At 38.3% G+C, this 27632-nt stretch overlaps 1 protein-coding gene across 5 annotated transcripts in view; it reads left to right on the forward strand.

The window, feature by feature from the left end:
- The window catches only part of DOP1B (DOP1 leucine zipper like protein B), a 55741-nt gene that overhangs the window by 15853 nt on the left and 12256 nt on the right, over window positions 1-27632 (forward strand). For 2 of the 5 annotated variants that reach the window (XM_074858296.1, XM_074858294.1), the window contains 25 exons: window positions 1342-1531; window positions 2374-2472; window positions 3197-3320; window positions 4023-4123; window positions 4578-4692; window positions 7208-7328; window positions 7829-7948; window positions 8550-8655; window positions 9145-9336; window positions 10179-10872; window positions 12417-12688; window positions 13507-13659; window positions 14675-14775; window positions 15464-15654; window positions 17354-18968; window positions 19544-19655; window positions 21062-21247; window positions 22280-22405; window positions 23022-23156; window positions 23824-23879; window positions 24703-24807; window positions 24894-24960; window positions 26081-26222; window positions 26604-26686; window positions 26915-27024. In XM_074858296.1, the coding sequence (XP_074714397.1) occupies window positions 1342-1531; window positions 2374-2472; window positions 3197-3320; window positions 4023-4123; window positions 4578-4692; window positions 7208-7328; window positions 7829-7948; window positions 8550-8655; window positions 9145-9336; window positions 10179-10872; window positions 12417-12688; window positions 13507-13659; window positions 14675-14775; window positions 15464-15654; window positions 17354-18968; window positions 19544-19655; window positions 21062-21247; window positions 22280-22405; window positions 23022-23156; window positions 23824-23879; window positions 24703-24807; window positions 24894-24960; window positions 26081-26222; window positions 26604-26686; window positions 26915-27024 (5316 nt within the window). Of the gene's footprint in view, window positions 1-1341; window positions 1532-2373; window positions 2473-3196; window positions 3321-4022; window positions 4124-4577; window positions 4693-7207; window positions 7329-7828; window positions 7949-8549; window positions 8656-9144; window positions 9337-10178; window positions 10873-12416; window positions 12689-13506; window positions 13660-14674; window positions 14776-15463; window positions 15655-17353; window positions 18969-19543; window positions 19656-21061; window positions 21248-22279; window positions 22406-23021; window positions 23157-23823; window positions 23880-24702; window positions 24808-24893; window positions 24961-26080; window positions 26223-26603; window positions 26687-26914; window positions 27025-27110; window positions 27522-27632 lie in introns of all 5 variants that reach the window. The other 3 variants (XR_012627481.1, XM_074858297.1, XM_074858298.1) reach the window with 3 other exon arrangements.

The following is a 27632-nucleotide window of genomic DNA, read 5'->3' on the forward strand; positions in this document are numbered from 1 at the left end:
TTAGAAGTGATGGTGTTTAGTTTTCTTTTTCCTATAGTACTACGTGCTGGGGACTTGGGGGAGAAAGGAGATCCCTTGGAACTAAATCTCATGTCTATCTGAAGACTTTTTAGGGAGACTGAACTTATTTTGAAACTGACTAAATTTGAAGTAGTGAGTTAATGGAAACAGCAGAATAACTTCCAAGATTTGGCTTCTGGTTTTACACCTTTTTTCCCTGTTCTTGATGACATTGTTTTCCTCTTTGCCTTGAACAAACAGGATCACAGACAGGAACTGACCATATATTTCACTGTGAAAGACTTATGCTAAAATTAATTGAATGCTATTTCATGAAATTAAAAAATTACATGAGAAAGACTCTCTTTAGTTTACTCATCGTAATGATTCTGGTGCAAGAAATACAGACCAAGATATCTTGTTGGAAGATGTGTTAGATCAGATTAATTTTAAATTCAGCTTCATGAGACACTGTCCACTGAATGTTTTCAGAATTTCAATATTGAGGACTAACACTAATACATCCCCTGCTGTTCCTGAAAGTGGCAGAAGTACTAGATCAGATTGTGCTTCACCCTAGAAACTATTTCCTTCTTAAACACACACGTATGCATGAGTTTTCACACACACACACGCAAAATGGAAAAGAAAAATGGTTTGAGGGCTACTTTACAAAGAAATGGAAAAGAACAGCAGACTGGGGGAGGGGAGGTGTCCCTCTTCTATGCTGGACGACTTCTTTTCTCACTTTTACATTCCTCATGTAAACTCTTAATTCCTACATTATAGTAAAATACCGGTGTACTGACAGAATTGCCAAAGCAGAGAACGTGCCTTCAGTCATAGTACCTCCAGTGTAATTGCTTTTAAACTAATTTCAGGGTACCAGTCCTGTGTGCAATAACTGACAGTGTGCCATTTTATTTTATGGGCTTTTTCATTGAATGACTTACAAATTGAGCCCATTGATTTGTAAGTACAAATATGTAGGATATCTTCCAGCTTCCAGACTGATAACATTGACTTTCAGAGTCTAGCATCAACTTAAATTATTTCCAATTATATATCCATATCTTCACTGGAGAAGTTTCCAAAGTATGCACAGACACTTTGTTTCAGTGAATGTGCACAATGACAAAGGATTGAATGTTGTTTGATTGTTTTCATACAATCAGATGCTAGCCATCTTCACATGAAAAGGACAATACTGATAATACAAAGATGAGGAAATTATATAAATAATGTCAACTACAATACTAATTCTATGTATAATTGCCTTTTTATGGTATAACTGAACTAGCAAAAAATCTATTTTCTCATACCAAATATATCTCTGTACAGAACAGATGCTCTGCTTGTGAAGCTCTCCTTATTGATGGGCCAAGAAATGTTCTATGGAGCACTCTGGGGCAGCGTCCTGGTCAGCCCATCCATCAGGCTGCCTGCTTCTCTTTTTGTTGTCAGCCATATCAACAGAGAGCTGTCTGGAAAACAGCAGAAGTACATGCTTGGCATTGATTATAAGCTCACAGTAAGTTCATCACACTCCTCGTAGAGCAGTCTTATCTACCATGATTCCTGCATACTAGCAGATTGTGCCTTCTCTGTATTTAGTTAGAATGACACACTCTTAAAAATATTTTGGAGAGAGAGAAAGAGAGTCTGATGGAATCGCTTAATACAGTTGCTTCATGGGAGCATCTTACCTGAAATATAGAAGAGAATCTCCCATACTGATTTTGGTTAGCCTGCAGAATGCATCTTCTGAAGCTTCTGCAGTTTTTGGTAATTGGTACTGCATGCAGTCTTAAAAGACTGACTCTGTTTCAAATCAGAAGATAAACCTGACGTCTTTTTTCTACTTGTTCTGAATTTGCATTTAAAGTTAAAGACCAGCTTTTCTATAGTACAGTATATACAAATGTTTAATGTGGATCTCTCAAAGTGCTTGCAGTCCTGGAAGACAATTCTGAAATTTAGTATCTTTCAGTAAAATGAAAATCTTCAGTAGGTAGTAATTTATGTTACACTTGAGTGATGGAATAACTATAATGCTAGTTAGAGTACTTTAGTATCTGCATTTTGTGAGCCTTCACATTCTGTCTGGTGATGTCACGCTGTGACATTCTGTATTGTTACAAAACCAAGTATTTTGTAAGTATTAACGATTCTTTTAACAGTATTCCACAAAAGTTTTTTAAGTCATTTTGGGGGCAGGAGTTAAATGGCTGAATAATTATCCTCTTATTTAAAAAGATATTGTTCACATGTAACCAAGTTTGCTTTCTTTCATTCTTGTGATTATTAACAGTGATTGTAGTTTAAATGTTATCATGAAGTAAAACACCATTGTGCTTTCTTTTCCTTTTACAGGTAAAGTCTTTGTGTGTATCAGTATTGGATTCAAATGTCCTTGTGCAAAGAAACACTCTAGAAGTGATTCTCTTCTTTTTCCCATTTTATACAGCTTTGGTAAGAGGACTATTTTGGTATTGTCACATGCACACTTTGTGCAGGACAGTGTCTTCTGTGAAATCCAGCTGCTACCTCTGTTATTGCCAAATGTCTGAATTTTGTACCTTCAAAATCAATGACCAGATTTTGCAGTTTCTTGTCCCCCCATCAATTTTAATAGTAGAGGAGACTCTGCTGCTTCTCAGACTACTTACAGCTTCAAATGAAGATGTGCTTTCACAGTGAATATTGCGTGAATTTTGAAATGTGTTTGGAAGTATTCAGGCCTGAGAAACTGCATATGGAAAAAATATCAAGCTCCTTTTTCAAATGGGATTTCAGCATTTCGAATTGTCTGCGCTAAATGAAGATGCTTCTATTAAAGACTAGGAAAGAAAATACTACTTGAAACAAGAGCTGTTCCCCATCATTTCCTAATTTACCCAGTAGTATAGTCAGTATTTTGAAAGTAGCAAGTAATTTTAAGTCTTAAGGTATAACATAATGTCATCTTTAGTATTTTTAGCTTAAATGTAGCTCTGTACCTTAAATATGAAAATGATCACAATTGTGCCAGATTCTCTTTCTTGAGATTTTCCGTATACAAAATATTTTGTTGTTGATGATTTGTTGCCTTTTTTTTTCAAAACATTAATATTACCAGTTAAAAAAACCCCTCATTACTAATTTGACTTGTTTCAGTGTTCATAAACAGCTAAAGTATCTTTGGTTTTCATCCTAGGACTGCAAGGAAAGCACTATTCTATTGCGCAGGACTGATTTAGTCTATATTCTGTCAGCAGCTACACAGACATTGTTGAGGAGAGACATGTCACTCAATAGAAGATTATACGCATGGTTGCTAGGTAATGTAAAACATACAGTGATACTGAATATTATGAATACCCAAGAGAAAAAAAAAAAAATCAGTGCTTGAAAATGTAATATGCTCTTTCAGCAGTTAATGAATGATGATAAAGTGTTGTTTAGTTGCCATTTATTAAGTACCTGTTTAATAAAATTAAGCATTCATTTGGTAAACAGTTCTTCTCTTCAGAGGTGAATTCATTGCACTGTCCATTGCACAGGGTATCTGATGAGTTATTTCTGGTCCCATCCACAGTTCATTCTGAAGTGGTTCAGTGGACCGAAAGGAGTGGAGTGCTATTTTAACCTTGTTCTTCTGGAAGTAATAGTGGGCTTAATTGTCAAGGAGGGGCTATAAGAGAGCTATAATTTCTCCCCATCTGCCTCGTTTTAACAGCATAAGAGGAGGCTAAAACTGACAGGGCAAGAGCTGCAGCTATGTAGTTTCATGAAGGCTGCTCTTCCTGACTCCATGTCTGGATCTGGCCTTGGTTTTGGTTTATGTTCAGTATAGCACATATGGGTGCCTCAAACTGTGATATGTGGGCTGTCCTTGGGCAGTACGTGAGCTAAGTTCAAGCAAAGTGTTGAAATGACAAAGGTTAAAAATGCAGCGTAATTTCAATATTTGTATAAATGACATGTGTGTAGTGCTCTGTACTGTAGTGTTTGTACTTCTGATGTCTCTGTTTATCTTGTAGGCTCTGATATTAAAGGTGGTACTTTTGCTCCAGACTCAACAACTTCTGAAGACCATGCTATTTATTTCTTTGCAAAATATTCTAAAGATCTTTTGGTTGAGGTTGGTGTTCATTGTATACAGATGTATTTATGATCCTTTTCAATGTTAGTGCAAACTGCATCTAGAATTGTTCACTGTGCCACTTGGTTTGTCCTTTGCTTTTTTTCCCTAAAAATAACATCCTTTTGGTGCTTATATTTTCACCTATCTGAATGCCTGCTGTGCTGTATTTATCCCAATATTGTATGTGCTTACAATACAAATGTAATCTAATGAAACCAAAGGGTAGTGTCTTTGATGAACTAGCTGAATTATTTAGAAATGCTTCCCTGAATAAGATCAGCTTTTCAGTACAGATGATGATAAGATGTCATTGCTTTGTCTACTCTGTATGGAAAATTAAAGTTCAGTTGTAGTCAGTACTAAACAAAATCAAATTTAGAAACACTTCAGGTCTTAATAAAATGGCAATCTCTCTTTTATGTATAACATTTTGATGTTTTCTTTTTACTAGAGTTTGACTGAAATTTTACATCAGAAATTCCCAGAGTCTGATACAGAGGAACAGCATCAAGCTTATTTGAAACCCTTCAGGATCCTAATCAGTCTCCTTGACAAACCTGAAATAGGTAATGTTGCTTGTCACTTCTATTACGAGTGCTAACAACTGTCACAACTTGGTGTTCATCGCCTTTGACAGTAGGACTCAAGACAACACCCTATACAGTTCTTCCTAATTCTGAATGTGTGTGTGTTGTGTATTAGTGTGCAGGGGGCTGTGTTCCTTGCCCTGGACATGGTTCAGAACAGTGCTCTGGAGCAAGCGCTCTCTCCAGGTTATCTCTGGCTCTTCTGCAGAGCACTCCACTGTGTAGCATGGACATATCCCAGTGAGGTTAACTCTCTTCCGTGCCCAGAACTGCAATCTGAGGGGTCAGTTAAAAAGAACCACTTCTGCCCTAGTCTCAGTATTCTGCTCAATTCATTCCTTGGAGTTCATTCTCTAAAATACTGTCAGCTCTCTTTTTGTTGTGTCTTAGAAAGCAGTTTCTATCTGGAAAACCACCGGTACTACTCTTGCCTGGGTTTGTTTCCAGTGCTTGGCTGTGCTTGCAGGCCTTCCTATATACTTGAATCGGATTCTCATGACCATGCTGCTTTTCCAGACACTGTAGTCCTACAGGCAGCCAGCCTGTGGTAGTACTGCTGCCAGAGTGGGCAGTACCCCTTACCTGCAGGTGCTCCAGCTGGAAATAACCTGTTACGGGTGTGGGGAGGTAGGGGTGCCTCTGTCAGAGGCACTTCCAGCCTGTGCTGGCCTGACACTGCTGTGGGAGCTATAGTTTGAGACTTTGTGACTGAGCCGTGAATAATTTCCTCCTCTTCCCTGACTGTCATATGTTTATTCTGTTGTATACATGAAGTTGCCAGCACCAGAAGGGTGAGGCCCTGCCAGCCCTTATTTTAAAGAGCAAGTTCTCCTTTCTGCATCAAAAAATAAGCCAAAGTAACTTGACAGATTTTTAGGATTTAATAGTATTCTGTAAGAACCATGTACAGATAAATCTTTGAAATTATGTTCTGTTAATCTGACAGGTATGAGAAGCCTATGGACTGGTTAACTGGTATTTGTTAGCAGCTATTAGAGTCTTAATGGCTGACTCTCCCAAAGTGTTGTTCTAGGTACTATCCTGGGTAGGAGAGTGATGTTACCATTGAGCAAGCCTGCAGACTTAGAATAAAACTCATGTACTAAGACTAAACACTTGGGTGACAGTTGGTTTTGCAGGCTCCTGTATTCTGGTAAGCTTATCCTCTTTCATGGGTCAGGAGTCCTTTTAAGCACATTTCCTGTGAAAGAATTATCGAAGCACTGCCAGGAAAACTGAGGATTCTATATTGCTTGTCTAACAAATAAATGCTACCTTAGTAGAAGCAGTTGTTAGTCTGTTTATAGAACAGTGGTGCTAATGTTTCCTTCTACTGGTTTTAGCTGGTTTTTAGCTGGTTTTAAAAAAACTGTCATGATTAAAGCCTCTTATATAAAGCATTTTTATTTCCTGACAGAAAGGCTGAAGAAGGGACAGTTGACTAAGGTGGTTACATTATAAATTTCTTCATTAAATCTAATTTAGAAAGTAGATGACAGGTACTACCCTATTGTATGTTTTATTTGGCTGACAATCAGTCTTAATCTGGACTACAATAAGTTATTTAGCTGAACTGCATTATTCAGATTAATCTTTCTGTTCCAGTCAGCACCCAAATATAACTTCTTGAGCCTTAAGCCAATATGATTTTCATTTCCTTTTGAAATAAATTCAGCAATGCAACTTTTTTTTTAAAGTTAGCAATCTAAAATGTAACAAGAATCTTTGACCTTCTTTGCTACTTTTAGTGGCTTTAACTTTTTTTTTCCTACTTTTTAGAAGCATTCATTGAAATGCTTTATACACTACTTTTTTAAAAACAGTTCCATGTTTAGGGTGTTGTACTTATTATTTGTTTGCCTCCTCTATAGACAATTTTAGCTAAAACAAAAAAGTGCTATTGTGCAGTTGTCAGCACACATCTAATTTACATTTACTTCTTAAAACTGTTTATAAATTATGCATTTTTAAAATATATTTAGGCAGTTGAACTTTTCAATTTGAAGATTTTTCCAGTTTCTGTCCCTCAAAATTTAATCAAGGCTACTATGTTAAATGTGTATTGGGAAACGGCTTGTTTTCCTTATGGATCCAGACATGGTGATTATTTCTGGCATGTGAACTGCAGGTCCATGGTTATGATTATGCCCATATATAAATTATTGCGGTGTAGGTGCCTTATGGGAGTGACTTAAGTAAATGTAGAGCCAGTGCTATGGCTTTCCAAGTACTACGTAAAATGAACAACAGGTGGTATTTAACTTGATTTTTAAAAAAACAAGCAAAAAAAAAACCCAAACAAATATTTAACTACATATTTAATCTTATTTTAACTGGAAAATCTGACATTTTAAAAAGCCACATAAGCATTTTCTTCCTACTTGGATGATTGTGGTTTTTTTAGTCTAGCTACCCCTAACTTAAGTCTATACAAGTCTGTAACTGAGCTGCCTTTGGTGCAACTACTGGAGTCTTTTTTTCCTTCAAATTGCAGGTCCACAGGTTGTTGGGGATCTATTCCTTGAAGTTATTAGAGCCTTTTATTCCCACTGCAAAGATGCACTTGGTTCTGATCTCAAACTTAGCTATAATCAAAGTGGCAACACTCTTGCAAGGTATAACTACAAGTTTTCAACTATGAACTGAAACTGTATCTTTTATATTGAGATAATTTATTAAAATCTAACCAATTTAAGGAAGGTTAGGTTTTTAATAAAGTGACCTTCTGTATAGAAGACACGATTTTCCCTTTTCTCCACACATGCTTGATTTCTCTTTGATTGGCAGAGAAGAAAATGAAGTACACTGGATATGATTGGTGTTGATTAAATTCAGTTATATTGGCCAAGAATCAGTCTGGTCGGAGAACTCTTAGCCTTTTTTGATTTTCAAATTTGAAGGCTCAGTTTCTTTAATCTGGGAGAAAGATGCTCAAACTCTAGCTATTCCAGAATGACTTAATGCTTGACTCAAAACAATCAATGTCTTTTAGCTTGTAGAGAAAAGGAGAAAAGGATTTTAGAACTCATCAGTTAACACTGTGATGTGCATGCTTTCAGAATCTTCACTGATATCTGTTTCTTTTTTTTTTTCCTTTTTTTCCCCTTTCACGCAGTGCAATCAAAGAGAACAAAAATGCTTCGGAAATTGTCAAAACAGTCAATTTGTTGATCACATCCTTAAGCACGGATTTTCTTTGGGATTACATGACCAAATGTTTTGAAGATTGTTTCAGGTGTTTATGTTGTTAAACAATAGTGCTCCTCTTAAAAATACCGCTTAAGAGCTATCTGTGTAAGATAATAAAGTTTACTGAAGCATTTAAATTCTAGAAGGGACATAATATATGTTAGAATCAGACAGATATGTAAGTTGCATCATAAAATAATTCAAGAACGCAAACAGATAAACAATTAGATGGAAACTAGCAACATGAGAACGAAAGAAATTACTTTCAAAATGACAGCTGAAGGAGGAAGGGGCTTGGGAGGGGAGGTGAAGAAGTCTTCCTTGGAAGAACAAATGTTTGTTGAAGAAGAATAAAGAACTCTATCATTTTATCTCTTTCTAAATGTAAGAGAGAAGATTATACTTTAAGTAGTAAGATCATGTACAGAGATTCAATCTGAAATTTAGAAGCACTTTAGCATCCTACATGCTACAGTTTAGGTGGTTTTGACAGAATGTTTTATCCTGCTGTATTAGAAGTCCCATTTTACTTGGCTTCAGAAAGCCTAACTGTTCAGTATTTTGTGCTGGTTTTCATGAAGCTTTTTTATTGTAACAAGAATTTTGACAGGAAAAAAGCTTACAAAATAATGTTTCTCTCAATCCAGAAACAAATCCACACAGATGAGATATCCTCTTGAAAATATTAGCACTCCTCCTACAATTTCAGAGCTCTGCACACTATTGGTGTTTCTTCTTGATGTGATTCCTTTGGTAAGGCAAGCTGAAGTTAACTGTTTCAAAGTCTTAAGAAACTTAAAGTCAAATAATACATATTGTGATTACCTAAAAAGAAAACAGACAAATTGACATACATGTGCATATGCACGATATGTCCTGCAAAGTATAGTTTTATGTGCTGACTCATATATGGATGGCTACCCCTGCTATTGCCTAGCAAAATAAAAATTGTTTGCCTTTTGAAATATGGTGATTCTATCAAAGGAATGAAAAAGTGTACCTTTTTCTCCTTGGGTAAATAATTTCCTAGAAATTTTTGGTCTCTTAGTAGCTGGCTGACTATCATAAGATTTTTAGGGTATGACTCAGTGTTCATCATGTAGAATGAAGAAAGAAGGAATAGCACTGAAGGAAGTTTGTACAGCTTAAACATTTGTGAATTGACTTTATCAGTCATTGAGCAGTGTTGCTAGACAGCTGAATAATAATATAACTATTTTAAAAAATTCTTATTTATTTTAGGAACTCTACTCTGAAGTGCAGACTCAGTATCTTCCACAGATGCTCAGTTATATGGTGCAGTCTCTCCTGGAAAATATGGAAGTATTAGGTTTACCAGAACTCACTCATGCCTTAAAGACCTGTTTTAAGGTGCTTAGCAAAGTGCAAATGCCCCCTTCCTATTTGGACATTGAGACAGGAAGTGGAAATGGGGTAGGTGTTTTTCAACTCCTCATAGATGTTTAAAGTTGTTAGTGACATAAGTTATTTTAAAATGCTAATTCTCCTACCTTAAACCTAGATGATAACTAGCAATAAAGATATTGGAAACTTATCTTCTTTGGCCCATTCCAGAGCTGCCTGATGCCTTGTTATTCTCACTGAGTATTCAGTTCTGACTTGTTTGAATTATTTGTGACAGTGAAAGAGTATAGTCTTGTTTGAATCTGGGGAATTCTACCTCTGGGGAAGAATGGGATCTTAATGGTTTTGAAAAGGCACTCAGGATCATGCAGTTGCTAAAGATTTGAGGTGCCAAATCAAGCCTCACTTTACAGCTGGTTAGGTCTGCAAGGATTTCAATTAATATTTTAGTTTAATACAATGTGGTATTATTTGTGTGCAAGAGACCATGACAGGGAATGAGGAATCGATGGCATAAAGCAATCACACAAGCACAGCCTGCCAGAGTTTTGCAGTAGAACAAATGCATGCATTTGACTAGAAATAATCCAGCATAAGTAATACTGTTCTAGTGGTGAACTGATTTTAAGGAAACATTTCCATTTGCTAAGTACCTGTAGCTATGGACCTGTTGGTATTTGATGAGTCAAGGTGTGAGGATTATACAAATGTGTTGGGTTTTAAATGCAATTGAATTGGTCTGCTTAGAAATAACTATGTCTCATGATTTTGTAAAAGTAATCTCTATCTGAAAATGGCAAATACTAGGGGGTTTTTCTGTCATTGCTGTTCCCCAGTGCCTGCCACAGTTCTACATAGTTTAAAATTATCTACACAATGTCACATTAACCACATTAACATTTCTGTTTTAGAGCCCAGTGAAAAAGGAAAATGTGGACATAACCTTGGAGACTAAGTCTGTGCTGCAGGAGGAGGATGAGACTCCCTTCCCTCCCCTGAAGTCAGAAGACAGTGGCATTGGTCTAAGTGCTTCCTCCCCAGAACTCTCTCAGCACTTGGGGGTGCCAACTGTGACCCTTGAGAGAGATGATGTCTGGAAGAAAGGGGGGAGCATTCAGAAGACTTTGTATTGCATCCAAGAGCTGGTTGCCAAGTTTTCCAGTAAATACATTTTTGGGGTGCAATTTCAAGAAACAAGTAACGAAAGCATCTCAGCAATGAATATGAGCGGAAAAGAGAAAAAAGAGAATGGCTACAGGTTACCTGAAAGTGCTAGCAAGAAAAAGAGCCCATGGGATGCAAAGCAAATCACTGTACCTCAGTTTAAACAAATGCTTTCAGACTTGTTCTCAGTTCGAGGGTCACCATTCAAGAACAAGAGCTCTAATCCTCTTCCTTCTGACCACAACTCTGGTAATAAAAAGGAAAAGGAGGAAGAAGAGTGGGACTTAGAACAAGTGATGCTTGTCTTGGGACCCCTTAGAGGTGACTGCAAGGAAGCGTTTGCTGCAGCTTGTCACCTTTTGTTGGATTGTACCACATTCCCAGTCTATCTTTCAGAGGAAGAAATGGAACAGTTGTATCTCTCTCTGTTTCAAGTCCCTGGTAAGAAAAGATTCCTTTACTGGGCAACTTGAGCATTTGAGAATGCAAATAGCCGTGTGATCTTGGCTATTTGCAAGACCTGTGACCAGGGCTGGTAGCAATGCCTTTTGACAGGGCTGAAGGCAAGTTCCATGTGAGTTAAAGACTTTACCCACATCAGCATGTGTTTTGTGTCTTGTAGCTGAGGGACAATTTTTACCACACTTTTCAAATTCACATTCTTTTGAAAGCTTTCACTACAAAACTTGTAGTTGAAGGGATGAAAAGACCTTCTGGCCTGTAGAGCCTTGTGGAATGGTTCAGGATTTTCAGGAAATCTGTCCCCCTGACATCCATGTGTACATCCCCCCCCATCCTCCCCACCCCCCCCCCCCCCCCCCCAAAAAAAAAAAAGGATGTGTTAGAGGAAGGTGGGTGTAGATGGAAAACTGGAGCTCTAAACCGTAACAGAAGCAAAACCAGCTCTTTTCATAACCCTCAGAATTCAAAGGAGTTCAATATAAGCTAACATACAATAATAATCTTGTATAATTAGAGGGCCTGTTTGTTCTGGGAATTCAAGTTCATTAGCTTTAGCAGGAGCAGTTATTGGCCTGAAGGCTAATTGACAAGATAGGTTTGTGAATGGAGAGGTGAGAAACTGGAAAATTGGGTTCTTTTCCTCACTTCAGTACCAATTTCTGCTATCTTCCTTAGCAAAGTGATGATATGCCCATCATCTACATGGGTGAGCTGTCTGCTTGACATGGACGCTTCCACATATTCTGTGTGGTCAGCAATGTAGCTGAACTTAGAAGGGTTGTGTTTATAATTGTGTTTCTTTGGAATATCAGTCTAGGATTATAGAAGTTTATTTTCAAATTCTTTTAAACTGCACACCCTGGAGAATACAGGCAGGTTTAAAGCCGAAAGGAGAACCTCTGTTAATGAAGGTCTAGGTTGCCTGTGATGCAGAAGTTATCTGATGCGGAGAAGTAAAAGTCATTTTGTTGGGGTAGTAAAGCAGTTAAAACATTTGGTTTTGAAGCCAGAGATGTGAACTCAAACTTCAGACTGAATTCCAGTCAAGCCTTAATAAAAGTTTATCTGATTATTCAGTCAAGAGAGGCAAAGATGGCTTGACTTGATGTTAGTCATATCAGTTCCTTGTGTGCTTCATGGTTTCTGAAATTATATGCCTCAGTGCTACCCAAAAGAGCATCCTTGGATCAGCAGACCTCTGTTGTTGTTTTTGATAACGACAGCTGGAAAACAGCAGCTTTGAAAACTAGTTATGAATAAACATAAACTGGAAAGCAGGAATCCACTAGTTACTGGGTTACTGAGGTCCTGCAAGAGCTTTCTGCTGGGAGAAACAGGGAAGAGAATGTAACTTGCTTTGAAGCAAGTTCTTTCTGAAGTAAGGGACTTGATGATAGCATGACAGTTGGATTTGGGCAGTCATTTTTGTCTCTTTGTCCTGTGAGCTTGATTGAAGAATTCTTGAAAATATGGCTATAACCTTGGGATTATTCCAAAACTTTTTTTCTCATTTATCTTCTGAGGAGGTTGTGATGCCACCTTCCCTCTGTGGCTGAAGTCCTTAATGACAATATGCTGTTGTGTGAATGACTGCTATGTTCAGAACGTCTCCATCTTCACGCTGCTGGAGGTGATCAACCATTCCCAGTCACTGGCACTTGTGATAGAAGACAGAATGAAGCGGTACAAAGTATCTGGCCACAACCCCTTCTTTGGAAAGCTACAGATGGTCACCCTGCCTCCCATTGCTCCTGGAGTTCTAAAGATCATCTCAGAGAAAACAGATTTCTACCAGGTGTCAATTTCCTTTTTCTTTTTACTGCCTAACCTACACTGAACCTCTAAGGATGGGGAAATGCTACTTGAAGGGATGTTTGGGGGCAGCATGTTTGTGTTACAATGACACACTGCTGTTTCTTGCTTCCACAAGCATTTGAAAGCAATCACATTCTTCTTTGTGTGCTTCCCAACAGGATGTTCAAAAGTGGCAGATTATTTTCAAATTGCTAGTTGGTTTTGTGCCCAAATTCTTGGGTAGGTATAGTTGATTTCTGACATGAAGGGTTTGGTATCATTAGTTTGAAAGCTACACTTATAGAGAACTTTGATACCACTTTAAGTTTTCAGATAAGAGAAAATGTTAGTGGGTGAATAATAATGAAAACATTTCATCCCCTTTGTTTTGAGTATATTTCAAAGATGCTTTCCTTTTCCTGACCATTTATTGATATTAGTGTTGGTATGAGGGTTGGTTACAAGATCTTCTTCTTAATTACTGTGTTTCCAATTGCTGTGCCTGACACATGTAAAATCTGTTGAGTTCTGACCCAGAAAATAAAAGCAGAAATGCTTTTCTTAACTTCTGGTGCACGTATATTTCAATTACATGTCCTACTAGGGTAGGAAAGTTGCATTCCTTTAGGTCTGAGGTATGACCTGAATTCTTGCTCTTTGCTAAACTAAGACAATTTGGAAATCCATTTTGGTAATATTGCATTTATGCAATATGCAATATGCAATGGAAAGCTTTTAAGTCAGGGAAGAAATGGCACTACATCATTATTATTATTGTTGTTGTTGTTATTATTGTTATTATTTGCTATTTTTCCCTAGAGAGTAGCCTGTGTTCTCTGGAATCAGCTGAACAAAGAGACACGGGAGCATCATATTGCCTGTGTGGAACTGTTCTACAGGCTGCACTGCTTAGCACCATCAGCAAATATCTGTGAAGACATTATCTGCCACGCACTTTTGGATCGTGATAAAGTAAGTCCTGTATTCACTGAAGTCCCTTCATCACTGTAGAGTTGTTCCAGTGCTTCCCAGAGTGCCTTCAGTTCCCTTCCACCCCACATCTTCACTCCCATGGTCCCTCTGGCTTCCAAGAGTCTGACAGACTCTGTCTGTGCCTTTACAATAACCTGGGATTTATTCATCATGGGACTACTGCTAAACTTAGTCCCTGGATACAAGGTCTATCAGTCAATGCTGGAGCTTTTCTAGTTTTAGCCCAAATCATGTAGTATCTAAAAACTTGTTGTCAGTATTTCCAAACTGACCCAGCTCCACCAATAACTCTAAAATCATTTTACTTTGTGTTGATTTTGTAAACTTCATATTCCAACAAAAGACTTTATTACTTTGTAAGTAAGTGTATGTCAACATAATGTTGACCCTGTGTTCACCTTACTATTTAGATCTCATAATAAGTAAGCTGTATTATAAGTGAGCCACTTCTAGTTTAATGACAGAACAGTTCTTTAATAACTTGCAGTATATTTGTGAGAAGTGCCTTGCACAATAAAACTTAAAACAGCCACCTTCAGTCTTTGGTACTGTTTTCATATCTTTGCTCTTGCAATTTTGAAACTTAGAAGTTTGGAAATCTTTTAAAAGCTTTCAAACAAAATTACCCAATAATAAACACTACCTAACATACCAATGTCTTCCTGTTCATCTTCAACTTGTAAACCTCCATAATACCAAACCAAGACTAAAATATTTATACACAAGAGCCCTGCAATACATTTTTGGTGTATTGGCACATCTTATCTTGCTCCTACAAACACTGTGGCTGTTAAGTTTTGGTTGTGCATGCATGGATACATGGCATTTTGGTTTAGTCTATTGCAAAATAGAAAAATGCTCTCAAACTATCTGAGAAGGATTAGCAGTCATTTACACAATAACTGTTGTTCTGCTAGAGATTTAAAAATCACTAAAAGTTAACTTGGAGACAAATGCTGCAAAAAATATGTATCTGTCTTGTTTCCTTGCAAAGGGGACAAGGCTGGAAGCACTGTTCAGATTCTCTGTCATGTGGCATCTGACCAGAGAGATCCAAGGCAGCAGAGTGACTTCTCACAATCGGTCCTTTGATAGGTATTTTCCATTTCCACTGGCTTAGACTTACATTTATATATTTAACTATACCATGCTTTGTTCTGTTCTTTTTTCTTGAAGTGGGAAAAAGTTCTCTGTAGAGAGAACAAAAAAATGAGCAAGAGGAAGATCTTCAACTTTCTCGCACTATTACCTTTGCAAAGCACTCAGTGTGCATGGTGCATTTCCTTTGTGAAGGAAGTTTCTGTAAAAATAGAAAGAGCTTCATATATGAAGAATAGCTTGAAGACAAATTTCTGCATGTCAGACATTTTTTTATCTTGGAGCTGGTTAGATATTTTTCCAAAGAAAATAGAACCAGCTACTTGTGCAAAAAAACCAATTACCTTATTCTAGTTTTACTTCCTATTAAGAGATCATAACCTTTGTATAAAATGAGACAAAAGCATTAAGAGTCTTTCTAAATAAATATGTGAAAGAACTTTAAAGTATGCTGCTCTTCTAGAGTGTGAGTATACATATGGCCTTGCTTCTACAAACGCATGTGTACTTGACCTCAACTTGGGAAAATGTGCATGATCAAGATATTGTTAGCAGACGTGAGCTATTGGCTGGTGCTTACTTAAACATGCACTGTGTCTGGTGCCACCCTGCCGCTATTTTGTTGTTTGCATTAACTTTTTTAGGGATTTCAATTGTACTTCTTCATTCTGATTTCTCCACTCAGGTCTCTGTTTGTGGTACTGGACAGTCTCAATTGTTCAGATGGTGCAATTGGTGCTGCAGCACAGGGCTGGCTGATCCGTGCTCTTTCACTTAATGATGTTGCAAGGATTCTTGAACCAGTCCTGCTGCTGTTGCTTCATCCAAAGACACAACGCACGTCCATCCACTACATCAAACAGAAAAATTCAGCAGGTAAAACTGTTCTTGGACTGAAACTGTAAGTGCTAACAGCATTGCATACCCCTGAACACCTACTGAAGTTAGTCTCTGAAGTGCAATGGTATCCTATTACCCTAAGTTGTATCAGTTCCATAGATTCCTCCTCATCCAGGTACCTCTAGTGATGCCTAAAACAGAGTCATGCTAGTTGAAGGCTTAGTGATAATTTCTATTACAGTGACTGCACCTACATTGTTGGTTTGGATTGCTCCCTGCTTTGCTCTGGGATCTTGTCCCACGCTTCTCATTGCCATTCCTGGATGATCCACACCGCATGTGTGTTCACTGTTCACAGGATCCCTACTTGAGCAAAACTAGGTCTGCAACCAAATGAAATCAGGAGCAGTTTGGTGATGATGTCAGTCCAGGAACTGTTCAAGTAGGCAGGATGGACGGGCAAATCTCACGCTCTCCACCCAGTCTTGCCCCAGCACACCATGCACCCTCATATTAGGCTTCTTTATTCAGAATATTTTTTGTTAATGATTCCTTCAGCGTCATCTTAAAATAATCGGACGGGTTGTGAGGAACATCTTACTGTTTAGGGCACACCACACTAAAAAATTCCTAATTCTGCTAAATTCTAAAAACTAAAATGTGTTTTTCAAAAAAAGATCTGTCTTGATTCAAGAGGAGAGCTGAGCCCTTGTAGCACACAACTTGAGGTATCCCAGAGCTAGGATGTAGAAGCAAAGAGAGCTGTTTGGAATTGAAGATGACCTCCAGCCACCCAAATTTAGGAATGTGGTGGAGCGTCTTTACCTTGACAGGCTAAATTTGACAGCTGCAAGATGTCCATTTTAAGACCTGTAATGAGAACCATTGTGAACCACATGTGATCTGTGAGTCAAATGTGGAACAGACAAGTGTGATAGAGACTTGTGGGGAGCAGCTGAGGAAGACTGAGACAGGGATGGAGCCAGGGTTCGCTCCAAGTGTGGAGTCCTGCGAAGGCTGGCTGGCAGTCTGTTCAGGTTTGGCGTTGCTGGGAGTGGTATGGATATGAGGCACTCTGCACCATTTGGCCCAAGTAGCCAAGGTTGTTTCCTGGAGCAGAGCAGGAAGACAGTGGAGAAGTGTCTGGTAGTTTTGTGTTAAGAAACTTCCGTGTCACCTGTCTGTCTCACTACTGTTAGCTGTAGGCTTGCATAATTGTTTTTCTGTCTTGATTGGCAAATAGTTAGATGGCAGACATTTATAGCATCCAAAGGGACCTGTTTATTAGATGCTATACAAACACAGAGCTAATCTATTCCTTCCTTGTTCCACAGCATGTGATCAAGTAAAATATTAGCTCTTCAAAAAAAAAAGAAATCCTCTGTTGTTATCCTTCTCATTTCCCTCCTGATCTCAACAAACATTTTATGCTCAGGAAGCATAAAAAAAAAAATTGTCACATCCCAGGAGTTATAGCATAAGAGAAACAGCATGTTCTTTATGTTTTGATCCTATTCTCTTGTGCTTCCAGTAGATTAGGACTGCTCTACTACTTTAAAAAAAAGATAATTCTTGCCTTAACCCAGGTTTTTTTTAGCTCCACTTGTTACAATTAATAGTAGACTAGAGAAGAGTAACTTTTTAACCTTTTTTTTCTTACAATGAATTGTTCAGTATAAAGCATGTTGTATGAAATAGATGATTATGCGCTCTTTTTTAATTTTTTTTTTTTCAGAAGATATACATGATTGGCTTTGCAAGAAAAAGACCTCTTTGAAAGAGTCTGGCATCTCTGAGAGCAATTCTGAGGAAAACCTTCCATTGAGCCAGTTTACTACTGTGGATAGAGAAGCAATTTGGGCAGAAGTGGAAAAAGATCCAGAGAAGCTGGAGTTAAAAACAGAACAGTCTGAAAATGATGACTCTTGTAATCCAGTAACATCACATGAAGCAGATGGTGACCAAGATAATAGTGAGCACACAGAATCAGCAGACACCAGCACAGGCCATGACAGTGAAAATACATCCTCTTTTTCTCCTTCTTTGGAGCTGCAAGAAGTGAGCAATGAGGACAATGACAGTGCTGCAACTGATGGCAAAGAAACCACAAACCATGTGAGTTGTCTCAATGCATTCCTTCCTGAAAGCTCCAAATCCAGCGTAGCACTAAACCTTGTGCGTGCTGATTCTGAGAGGACTCAAGCATCAGAGTCTCTGTCAAGTGATGAAGAGGTGGACTTGGAGCTCCAGGAAATTACCCATTCTAAGTTGCTCAAGCAGCAGAAGGAAAAACAGGAGATGATTGAGGCTCTGTTCAAACACATGCTGCTATATTTGCAGCCTTATGATTCTAAGAGGGTATTGTATGCTTTTTCTGTTCTGGAGGCAGTGCTTAAAACAAACCCTAAAGAATTTATTGAAGCTGTAGCTAGTACAAGCATGGATACCAGCTCCACAGCACATTTGAATCTTATTTACAATCTCTTAGCTCGCCATCAGGAAGCTCTTGTAGGGCAGAGTTTTTATGGCAAGCTTCAGACTCAGTCCCCAACCATGTGTCCCCATTCTCTTCTAATAGAATTGCTCACTTACCTCTGTCTCAGTTTTCTGCGTTCATATTATCCATGCTACTTGAAGGTCACACACAGAGATGTGCTTGGCAACAGAGATGTTCAGGTAAAAAGTGTGGAAGTCCTGATTAGAATGATGACCCAGCTAGCTACCATGGCAAAGGCAGCAGAGAATAAGAACGTAGAGTTCATACGCAATTTGCTAGGAAGATGCAAAATTCAGGAGTTTGTTCTTCTTTCTTTGTCTGCATCTATGTATACAAGTCAGAAACGGTATGAACTGCTTATGGCAGATGGAGTTAATAATGTTCCTGAAGAAGAGCTCTTTGAAGAGAGCCTAATCAATTTTGGGCATGATCAAATATGGAGCGAACACCCACTCCAGATTGAGTTGCTGAAGCTCTTGCAGGTATTGATTGTCTTGGAGCACCATCTTGGACAGACTCATGAGGAGCAGGAGAATCAGCCAGACCTCTCTAAGGAATGGCAGCAGGCTCTTAATTTCCAGCAGGCTATTGGTGCAATGCAATATGTCTATCCACACCCAATAACTTCACAGGGATTATTCGTCTCTGCTGTGGTTAGAGGTCTGCAACCAGAGTATGGCTATGGGATGCATCCCACTTGGGTAGGCTTAGTCACATGTTCTCTGCCCTATTTTGGGAAGTCTTTAGGCTGGACTGTGGCACCATTTGTTGTACAGATATGTAAAAACCTCGATGAGCTTGTCAAGCAGTATGAAAATGAAGCTGTGAAGACACCTGCAAAAACATATGCAAGGTAAGAAGAGTCTGCAGGGTGCTGAAAATTTTTAGAGTTCCTCTTACTAGAGTGTAGTGCATAGTAATTTACTGTTTTAGCACTGTGGCTCCCAGAGTCTGATCCTCAAACCTAGCTGCACATGCAGGCATCTGTCCCTTGAGCCCAGGTGCAGTGGAGGCAGTATTGTTGCAGCAGGGCTCACTGCGGTTACAAGAATGACCAGCAGCTGTGATACTTCCTGTTCCCCTCTGCCTGCCATCCAAGTAAAAGGAAGTTCCCAGTTTTGAAAAAAACTGAGGATTTTGGAGGACTAATTGGGGAGAGACACCCTGGAGAAGAAAAATACAGTGATACTGTTCAGAACAGGCAGTAAGTGAAAGGACTGGTGGGGAATAATAGTCTAAAAGATCTAGACAAGGAAACAGGGTTGTCCAAGCATAGTCTGTGAATCCTTTGATTTGATATTCCTGTCTGGTTGTTCCAGTGTTCTTTTAACCACTGAATAGAAACAGATTTCTACTGGAATTTTTAATTAAGGAAATACTACTTGGCCTGTTAACCTTTTTTTCTTTTCTTTTTTTCTTCCTCCAAAGCTTAACTTCTAAAAGAGAAAATGTTACACCTGATTACCCGCTAACCCTTTTGGAAGGTCTGACAACCATTGGTCACTACTGCCTTCTGGATCACCCCAACCAAACCAAAAAGGTAAGTGCTTAATGCCTACCACTCACTTGATGCCTCTGTTGCTGATTTACTACTAAATTAAGTTGATTAAATTGATAAATATTGAAATCAATAGATAGATATATGAATCAAGAGTTATGAAGAATGATAATCAAATATTTTAAGAAATTGTAATATTTTTATAGTAGAGTCAAATGTTTACATTTGCATTTGCACATTACACAGCAACCAATGCTACTACGAACTCCTCTGTACAGACCCATACCAGGGCCGAAGAATTGGTCAGTAATCATCTACTAGATACACCTAGGTACTGCTTAGCTAATTAGATTTATGATTAAAAAAATGATTTTGTTTGAAGTTACTATAGAAATGTCTAAACAAAGAGTAGTTTATTACCTAGAATACATTGTTAGGAACGTCCAGAGATGTCAGAATTTAGAATTAATGAGAACTGGGGAAAACAAACTGTAACAACTTGCAATTCTCTGCCAAGAAACAGTGAAACTAGGTAAAAGGTAATTCCAGCAGGGGGAGATCGCGACCACTGACTCATTGACCACCTACTCACAGTATACCCCAGACTCATTTCTATACATTTCTAAACTCTAGTACGCAGAATCGGAAGTAGGTGGGAATATGGAAATGATTTCCAGGAATTATTATGTTTATGTATGAGCATTTAATTAATATCTATGATTGAATCCTATATAATCTGTATGATTTTTGAGCTTGGTGTGCGTCGTTGGTGAGAGCACTCACCCGCGCACCCGGCCGTCAATGAAGTGTCTGCTTATCTGCATCAAATTGGTGTCGATAAGTTTCTTATCCTGCTTTTCGGTGACACCTCAGCACCAGTTTGTCAAAGTATGCATCCCTTTTTCATTCAGAGGTGACTATAAGTGGTGAAGTGGTGCTTGTACGAGAAGATAACCTTAGAGAAACCTCAGAGCACACCAGAAGTGAACTAACTAAAAGTGCAATGGAGGGAAATTGAACTTAATTTCTCTATTTGAAGACAGGAAGGTTAATTTCAAGCAATGTTCATGATGATCTTGGCTATGCAAATGTTAGTCCTGTGTAGCTTGTCTACAGTTGCTCTGTCATTAACAAAGTCTTCTATTTTCTTTTGCATTGATAACATGCTAATGTGTTCTCTACAATTTTTATTCCTATAACATTTATCAGAAGAGGATATTATCCTAACAATTTCCTAGACAAATCAATTCTCTCTGTGCCAAAATAGTGAACACCAAATTCAGTAGACTCTCATAGCAGCAATATATTTCAGAAATAGAATGGTTGAATTATTTTTAAAGTTTTCATTACAAAAGTTGACTATAACTCTCCTAATTACTGAATAAGAGCAGTCACTCTGTGGTGCATAATATAGTGTAATTTAATAATCATATTTTTTGTTTTTCTAGTCATCTTTAGCTGAACCTGCAAACCTGAGAAATGCTAGGAATGCCATTTTGGAAGAATTGCCTCGCATTATTAATACCATGTCCCTTCTTTGGAGCATTATAAAGAGGGAAGACTCTCAAAAAAGACCAACAGACTTCTTTGGAACGACTAAAGGCTCTTCTTCAGTCTACTTTAAAGCAACCAAAGTAGGAGTTCTTTTAAACTGCTGTGTATCTCTTCATCCTTATCATCCCCTTCCTCAGCAGTGTATTGCACATAGAGTTCATAGGAATAGTTTGCCATTCCCAGAATTATACTGGGCCACAAAAAATTTAAGAACTCTCATGAGCTACAGACTTGCACAGTACCTACCTACAAAAGTAGATTTTTTCCTGTTCTTTTGCCCACCTGCACCCTTACCTGATCTGTTTAATGTTTTGCTTTTTCTGTGAGCTTCTGTTAATAGCTTATGGTGGTTTAGCCCCTGCCGGGGTCTGAGACCACGCGGCCACTGCCCCTCTCCCACAAAGGGAGTGAAATACAAAGCCCCAAGACTGAAATAAGGAAAGGTTTAATACAATAATGCAATAGCAACACAACCAACAACAACAATAACAATAACAGTAATAGTGATAGCAATGAACAGAGCAAAATAGCTACCAAATACAGCAGTTTGAAGCACGATGTACAAAACCACGAGTGCACCACGCTCCTGCGCCAGGAAAAAATGTGACCTGCCAGGATGTGACGTCCACATGGTATCTGAATAACCCGGCTAGAGCTCCCCCCCACTGCTGGGGAAACTTAACCCTATCCTGGTTAAACCAGGACATAGCTTCTGTAGAGCCAACTGCCCCTGAATTGTCTGCACCTTCCGCAGGCAGTAGAACGTGTACCTGAAGAAATAGAAATACTAGACTTTTCCCTTCTTCTGTGGATACTGGTGAATCACAGTAGTGAAAAATATCTGTAGGAGAAGAGAGAATGTAACACAAGAAGTTATTTTTTTCTATTTTGCAATCTGTTTTCCAACAAATGTGCCTTCCATCTGTAAGAAGGATACACTAACTCATAAATAAATTATCAAAACTAGTCTGACAGCCAAGTATATAAAGAGATTATTTTGTTGTTGTGTATTTTCTGAACATCTTGGGAAAAGGAAGAATGTTTTACAGACTATGCAAGGCAAAGGCTATCTCAAAGTTTAGCATTGACAGTTACTTTTCTCCCCTCTGTAGACATTAAGAACTAAAATACTAGACTTCATGAATCCATTGACAGCACAACTTGGAATCCAGTTGATGGCAGCAATTGCAGCAGTATGGAATAGCAAGAAACCTCATAGGAATCAAAGTAAAATCAAGGTGAAACTAAAGAAAGGCACCTTTACTTTTCCAGTGTAAAGGCAATTACATGTGTATGATCAGTTCTAAACTCTGGGCTTGTTTATAGATTCTTTGGGATTCTTTACATATGACAATGTCAAGCCACTGAAAAATCTGAAATGCTCTTATTTATATGTAATTCCACAAAGCATCAGGACTACGATTAAACCTAATTAAGTCATCAAATAAAAAGGGATGTGTGGCAGTTTAAGACTTATAGTAATAGCCATTTTTTATTCAATATTGGATTGTAATCTTAGGATTGCAACTTGCCAATTATATTTTAAAAAACTTGGATCAGCACCATTTCCAGAGAAAGGTTAGAGTTATTGTCTGGAACAAAGCATTTATTCTCAGTAGAACACCTCTTTCTTTTCTGCTTTCATTTAAGCATGATGAAGCTGATTTCATGAAGGTGTTAGGAGAAGATCTGTGTATGACAATTGTTGCATGCTTGATTTAACTTGTCTACTTTATGCTTTGTATAAATATTGATACTTGAATAATCACACAAAAAAGCTGTTTTTTCAACTTCATGTTTTGCCTGGTACAGTGATCTGAGGGGCGTGTCTTTTGTTTTGGTTTGGTTTTTCAGATTCTTCCAGTGGCTAGTGCATCTCAGCTTATTCTTGTGGACTTAACATGTGCGCTTAACACATTGAAAATTGACACTATACTACACCTAGTCAAAGAGGTAGTCAAGAAACCATCACAAATCAAGGGCGAAGAGGTAACCATGAAGATAATTCAATTTTCTTAATATATTCTATTCAGGATCTATTCCAATGTGTTTTCTAAATATTGTTAGAAGGAAAGTTTGGGGTTTTTTTTAAAGAGCATGATTCTCTTTTGCTCCTGAATAAGTTATGTTTTTAGAATGTGGGTTTCTGTGTTTTGAGCCAACAATGTAAGTAAGTTCTTCAGAATATTTTGCTAGAGAAGTTGCTGGTAATGAAAAGGTATGAGGTCCTCCAGTACCAAAGGTGATGACAATTTTTGTAAAGCTGCTGCAGATATACAACATAGTGATGCATTTCTCTCTCTCCCCTTACCTGATCAGTTAGAAATAGTTCACACTGAGTCTACTATCTTCCAACTGGCTTTCAAGGAAACCAGTTTTGCTACCATGCACACCATTGTAGGAGCTCCTACAGCTCTGAATAAACCGTAGCAGATATTCCAAAGTAATGTGCCTGCTTCTGGACAAGAGTCCTGTACTAGAATTCCCTCATACTGCTGTATAGATAGTTTTGTCATAGTTGGTCACCTGTTTGAGTACAGGAGTACCTATTGGCTTCTAAGAAGGGTGTGCTAACCATTGAACACAAGTGTTCAACAGCTTGGATCTTCTTTTTTTTCTGATGGCAGATAATGGCCGTTTTGCTTTTATTTTTCAGAAATCTTCTCTTGTAGATATTCCAGTGCTGCAGTTCAGTTATGCTTTCATTCAAAGGTAATTCAGTCATTATAAAAGAGAATTTTCTGTTTGACTCTAGGATAACAGCCAGCATCACTATTTCTGCTTTACTTTGATCTTCATGTCACAATGTCACAGAACATCTTCATGTAGGAAATGGTTATTGCCACTTTGTTGTTAAGTAACAGATAGACACAAAATAACTGGGCTATGACATTATGTTCCATTGATCTGTTGATAATGCCAGTCTGAAAGCCTTATTTTATACTAATAGCGCAACATACTTCAGGCATCTCATGAGCAAGATACTTACATAATTTCTTATGATCTTTCTCTGTATCTGTTCTGTGTTGCCAGATGAATGGATAGAGAAGTTCTAAATTAATAAACTGCTATGGCTGCAGTCTGTGCTGGACAGGCAGTGGTCAGGCAGCTGATTAGAAATATTCCTTTGATCAAAACTCTTCTTCACATACTTGGCTTTTCTCATATGGAAGCCTTATATGAGACTGTACAATATACTGTATGTGATAAGCTATGGAGATAAAGTAAGCTGGCATGCAGTGGAGTGGTTAGCTAAACTATTCCTTTACATCCCCTTAAGACCCAGCACTCTTACAGTGCTGGCTGGCATACTGCATGTGCTGCTGGCATTTACTGCTGTATGCACATTGCTTGTGCTGCCGGATATTTATACCATGTTGTTGGATCAGTTAGGACGGGGCAGGTTCTAAAGGACTGATCTCGGTGGAAGCTTTTAGGCCACTAAGTTACCCATGTATGGGGTTTTTTTTGTTTCTTCCTTAACTCTAACTTCAGACTTGGGTGTGTTGTGGGTTGGGTTTTTTTTTTTTGGCAGACTGCCTGTCTCAGCCTTGCAGGAGAACTTCCAGTCCTTATTAGGACTTCTCAAAGAGTCTGTGCAGTTGAACTTGGCTCCTCCTGGACACTTTCTCCTTCTCAGGTACTGCATAAGAAAGAAGAAGGTTTATAGAGTCATTGAGTAGACCTGTCCAATTACTAACTTGGAGTGAATTCATTTTTCCACAGTACTCTGAATGACTTTGTGACTAGGACACCTACTATAGAAAACAAAAAAGACCAAAAAGACTTACAGGTACGGTATATACATGTATACCTTTTAGTTCATAAATATGGCACTGTACATCTAAGTAAAAGTGGAGATGGCCTGATCTATACTTTGTATCTGAATTTACCTGTGCTTTTAGAATGTGTAAATGTGCATCCACACATTGTGGCCTAGGCCTGGTAAATATGGGAGACTCAAATATGAGAGACATGATGCACAGAATGTCTCTAACAAAATTTTGTCAAAAATGCATGAAATCACAGTGGTAACTATGGACTTTTCAAAGCTGTTTTCCTTGGGTAATTTTATGATTTTTCTCAGAATTTAAATCATAACACAAGTGTGATGTCATGAGTTCATATCATGTGTGTAAGTATTGAAATCTCAAAGCTATCTAGGAAAATTAGTAGCTTAATTACCCTTGAAGCTCATAGCTGCATTTGGCAACATAAATTACTGTCAGCTCACCTTTTGGGTAAAGAAGGGGTGGAGTAGAGCAGGATTCTCTTCCTATGCTGACTGTGATTTCACCAGAACAGTTTAAGCACTACCCACATGGGTGGTTTTGGCTCTGAGCCAATGTAATTGCTACCTATGAGGTGAGACAGTGTTATGGTTACTTTAGTGTACCAACAGAGAAATTAAGTCTTCACTTCTGCTTCAGAGACTGGCCAGCAAAATTATAATAATAATAATTAAAAGACAGTTTTGCCATGTTATCACCTTACAGCCTCTTCACAAGTGTCTTCTGCTTTGCTTTGGATACTTGGGGTTTGGTTTCCTTAGAGTGACTGGCTGATCGTGTCTTTGACAGATGACAGCTTATGTGTAAAGTGTGGCAGGACTGATGCCCAATTGACACTCTGTTAACAGTAATGGCTTACATGGGAAATCATGACTAAAACCTCTATGATAAGCTAATTTAAAGTTTTTCCTTCTCATTCTCTTGTCTGTTCTTATTTGAAGTGAGCAGTAGTTGGTTATCTTGAGAGCACAGATAGTTAAATCAGAGAAGTATTTATGTTTCTAAGAGATAGAAGCGCCTACTTCTGATCCTCCTGACATGTTCCATATAAAGAGGACTTCGGTGTATTGGCTGAGTGGTGATGGCTTTCAACTGATGCCACATTGTCTTGTTATGTTATAGGAGGTGACTCAAAAAATCTTGGAGGCTGTAGGGACTATTGCTGGTTCTTCTCTGGAACAGACTAGCTGGCTGAGCCGGAACTTAGAAGTGAAAGCTCAGCCTCAGATTTTACCAGATGACTTCAGCATTGAAGATGTGAACGGTAATGTGGTTTTGTCTGACTTTCCACCGCTTTTTCTCTTCTGCTTAAGTCAGTGAGGATTACAAGGTGTTTGATAGTGTGTGGTTTGCATAAGAAGGGAGTAATACAGACAAAATGTAAAACCGAAAGTGTGCATTATCCTCCAATGTCAACCTAAGCAGGTTGTGTATAATACAGAGGAAAACATATTGCAGGTGCATGCAATACATGCGACAGAACAGCATGGGGCATGAGGTATGTCATTGTGGCAACATGCCCAGAAGCATTTCACTGTAATACCAATATGCAAATAACAGTTCTGTTTGGAAAGAAAATTAGCAAACAGCAAAATTTAAACATGTCTTGTCCAAAGGGAAAACTAAATGATTTTGCCTCTTTTAGATACCTCAGTGGCGCCATCCTCAATGGTTTCTGCCTCTGCTCCTTCAATATACAGTGTCCAAGCTCTTTCTCTCCTTGCGGAAGTAAGTAGGAACAGTTTTGTAGTTGTTGCTCTCATCTGTGAGATGGTTGTTTATTGATATTATTGAGCAGAGTAATACATAGGTTTGTCTGGTAGATTAAATGGGAGCTTATATCTTTATTGAGGCATCCCATGTGCACACATATTCTAGCCTGAAGTATGGCATGCTTTCCCCTTTTGTCAGAAATACCAACTAAAGGTTGTAAGAGACATTCTTTTCATTTTTAAGGTTCTTGCTTCTCTTTTGGACATGGTTTACCGGAGCGACGAGAAGGAGAAAGCTGTGCCATTGATTTCACGTTTGCTTTATTATGTGTTTCCTTATCTACGCAATCACAGGTGACTTCTCTCTCTGCACATGTTCTTTTTCTTACATCTGATTTTTTTGACCACACTGTAAGACTTTTGTTTTTTCTTCTTCTCAGGAGTGCTTAATAGCCAAGGGGAATTGTAAGAGTTGGAGACCTGAGATACAAAATCTCACATAAATAATTTTCTAATTTAGTTGCTAACTGTATAGGACAGAGAAGTATGTTCTCCCCTTCCTGTACCATACAGTTGATCTTTTGCCCTAGGAAAAAAGTCTCATTTTATTCTCATTAACAAGTGAAATTTTCCTCAAGGAAGGGCAACTTCCTTTACAAACCTTAGCCCTGTAAAGCTCCTGTGCTCAGACACTGCTGTCCTGAATCACACAACAGAAGAGCTTCTCTCTCCACTCACTGTGGAAGACCTAAGGAGTGAGGCACAGTTAGTTAAAATAAACCTCTGGAATATGTTTCACCACCCTCTTCCTGCTGTTCACACACACATGCCTCCCAACTGGAAGAGCACAGGTAATGAGCATAACTAATTGGTATTTGGGCCGGTAGGATTTTGTAACAATTATTTTGCCAAGTCGCTAGCTGAAGAGTCACTGAGCCTGTCAGCTGTTCTAAATTCTCTGT

Source organism: Strix uralensis, chromosome 2 (assembly GCF_047716275.1).
Source record: "Strix uralensis isolate ZFMK-TIS-50842 chromosome 2, bStrUra1, whole genome shotgun sequence".
In the NCBI taxonomy this organism is placed as follows: Eukaryota; Metazoa; Chordata; class Aves; order Strigiformes; family Strigidae; genus Strix; species Strix uralensis.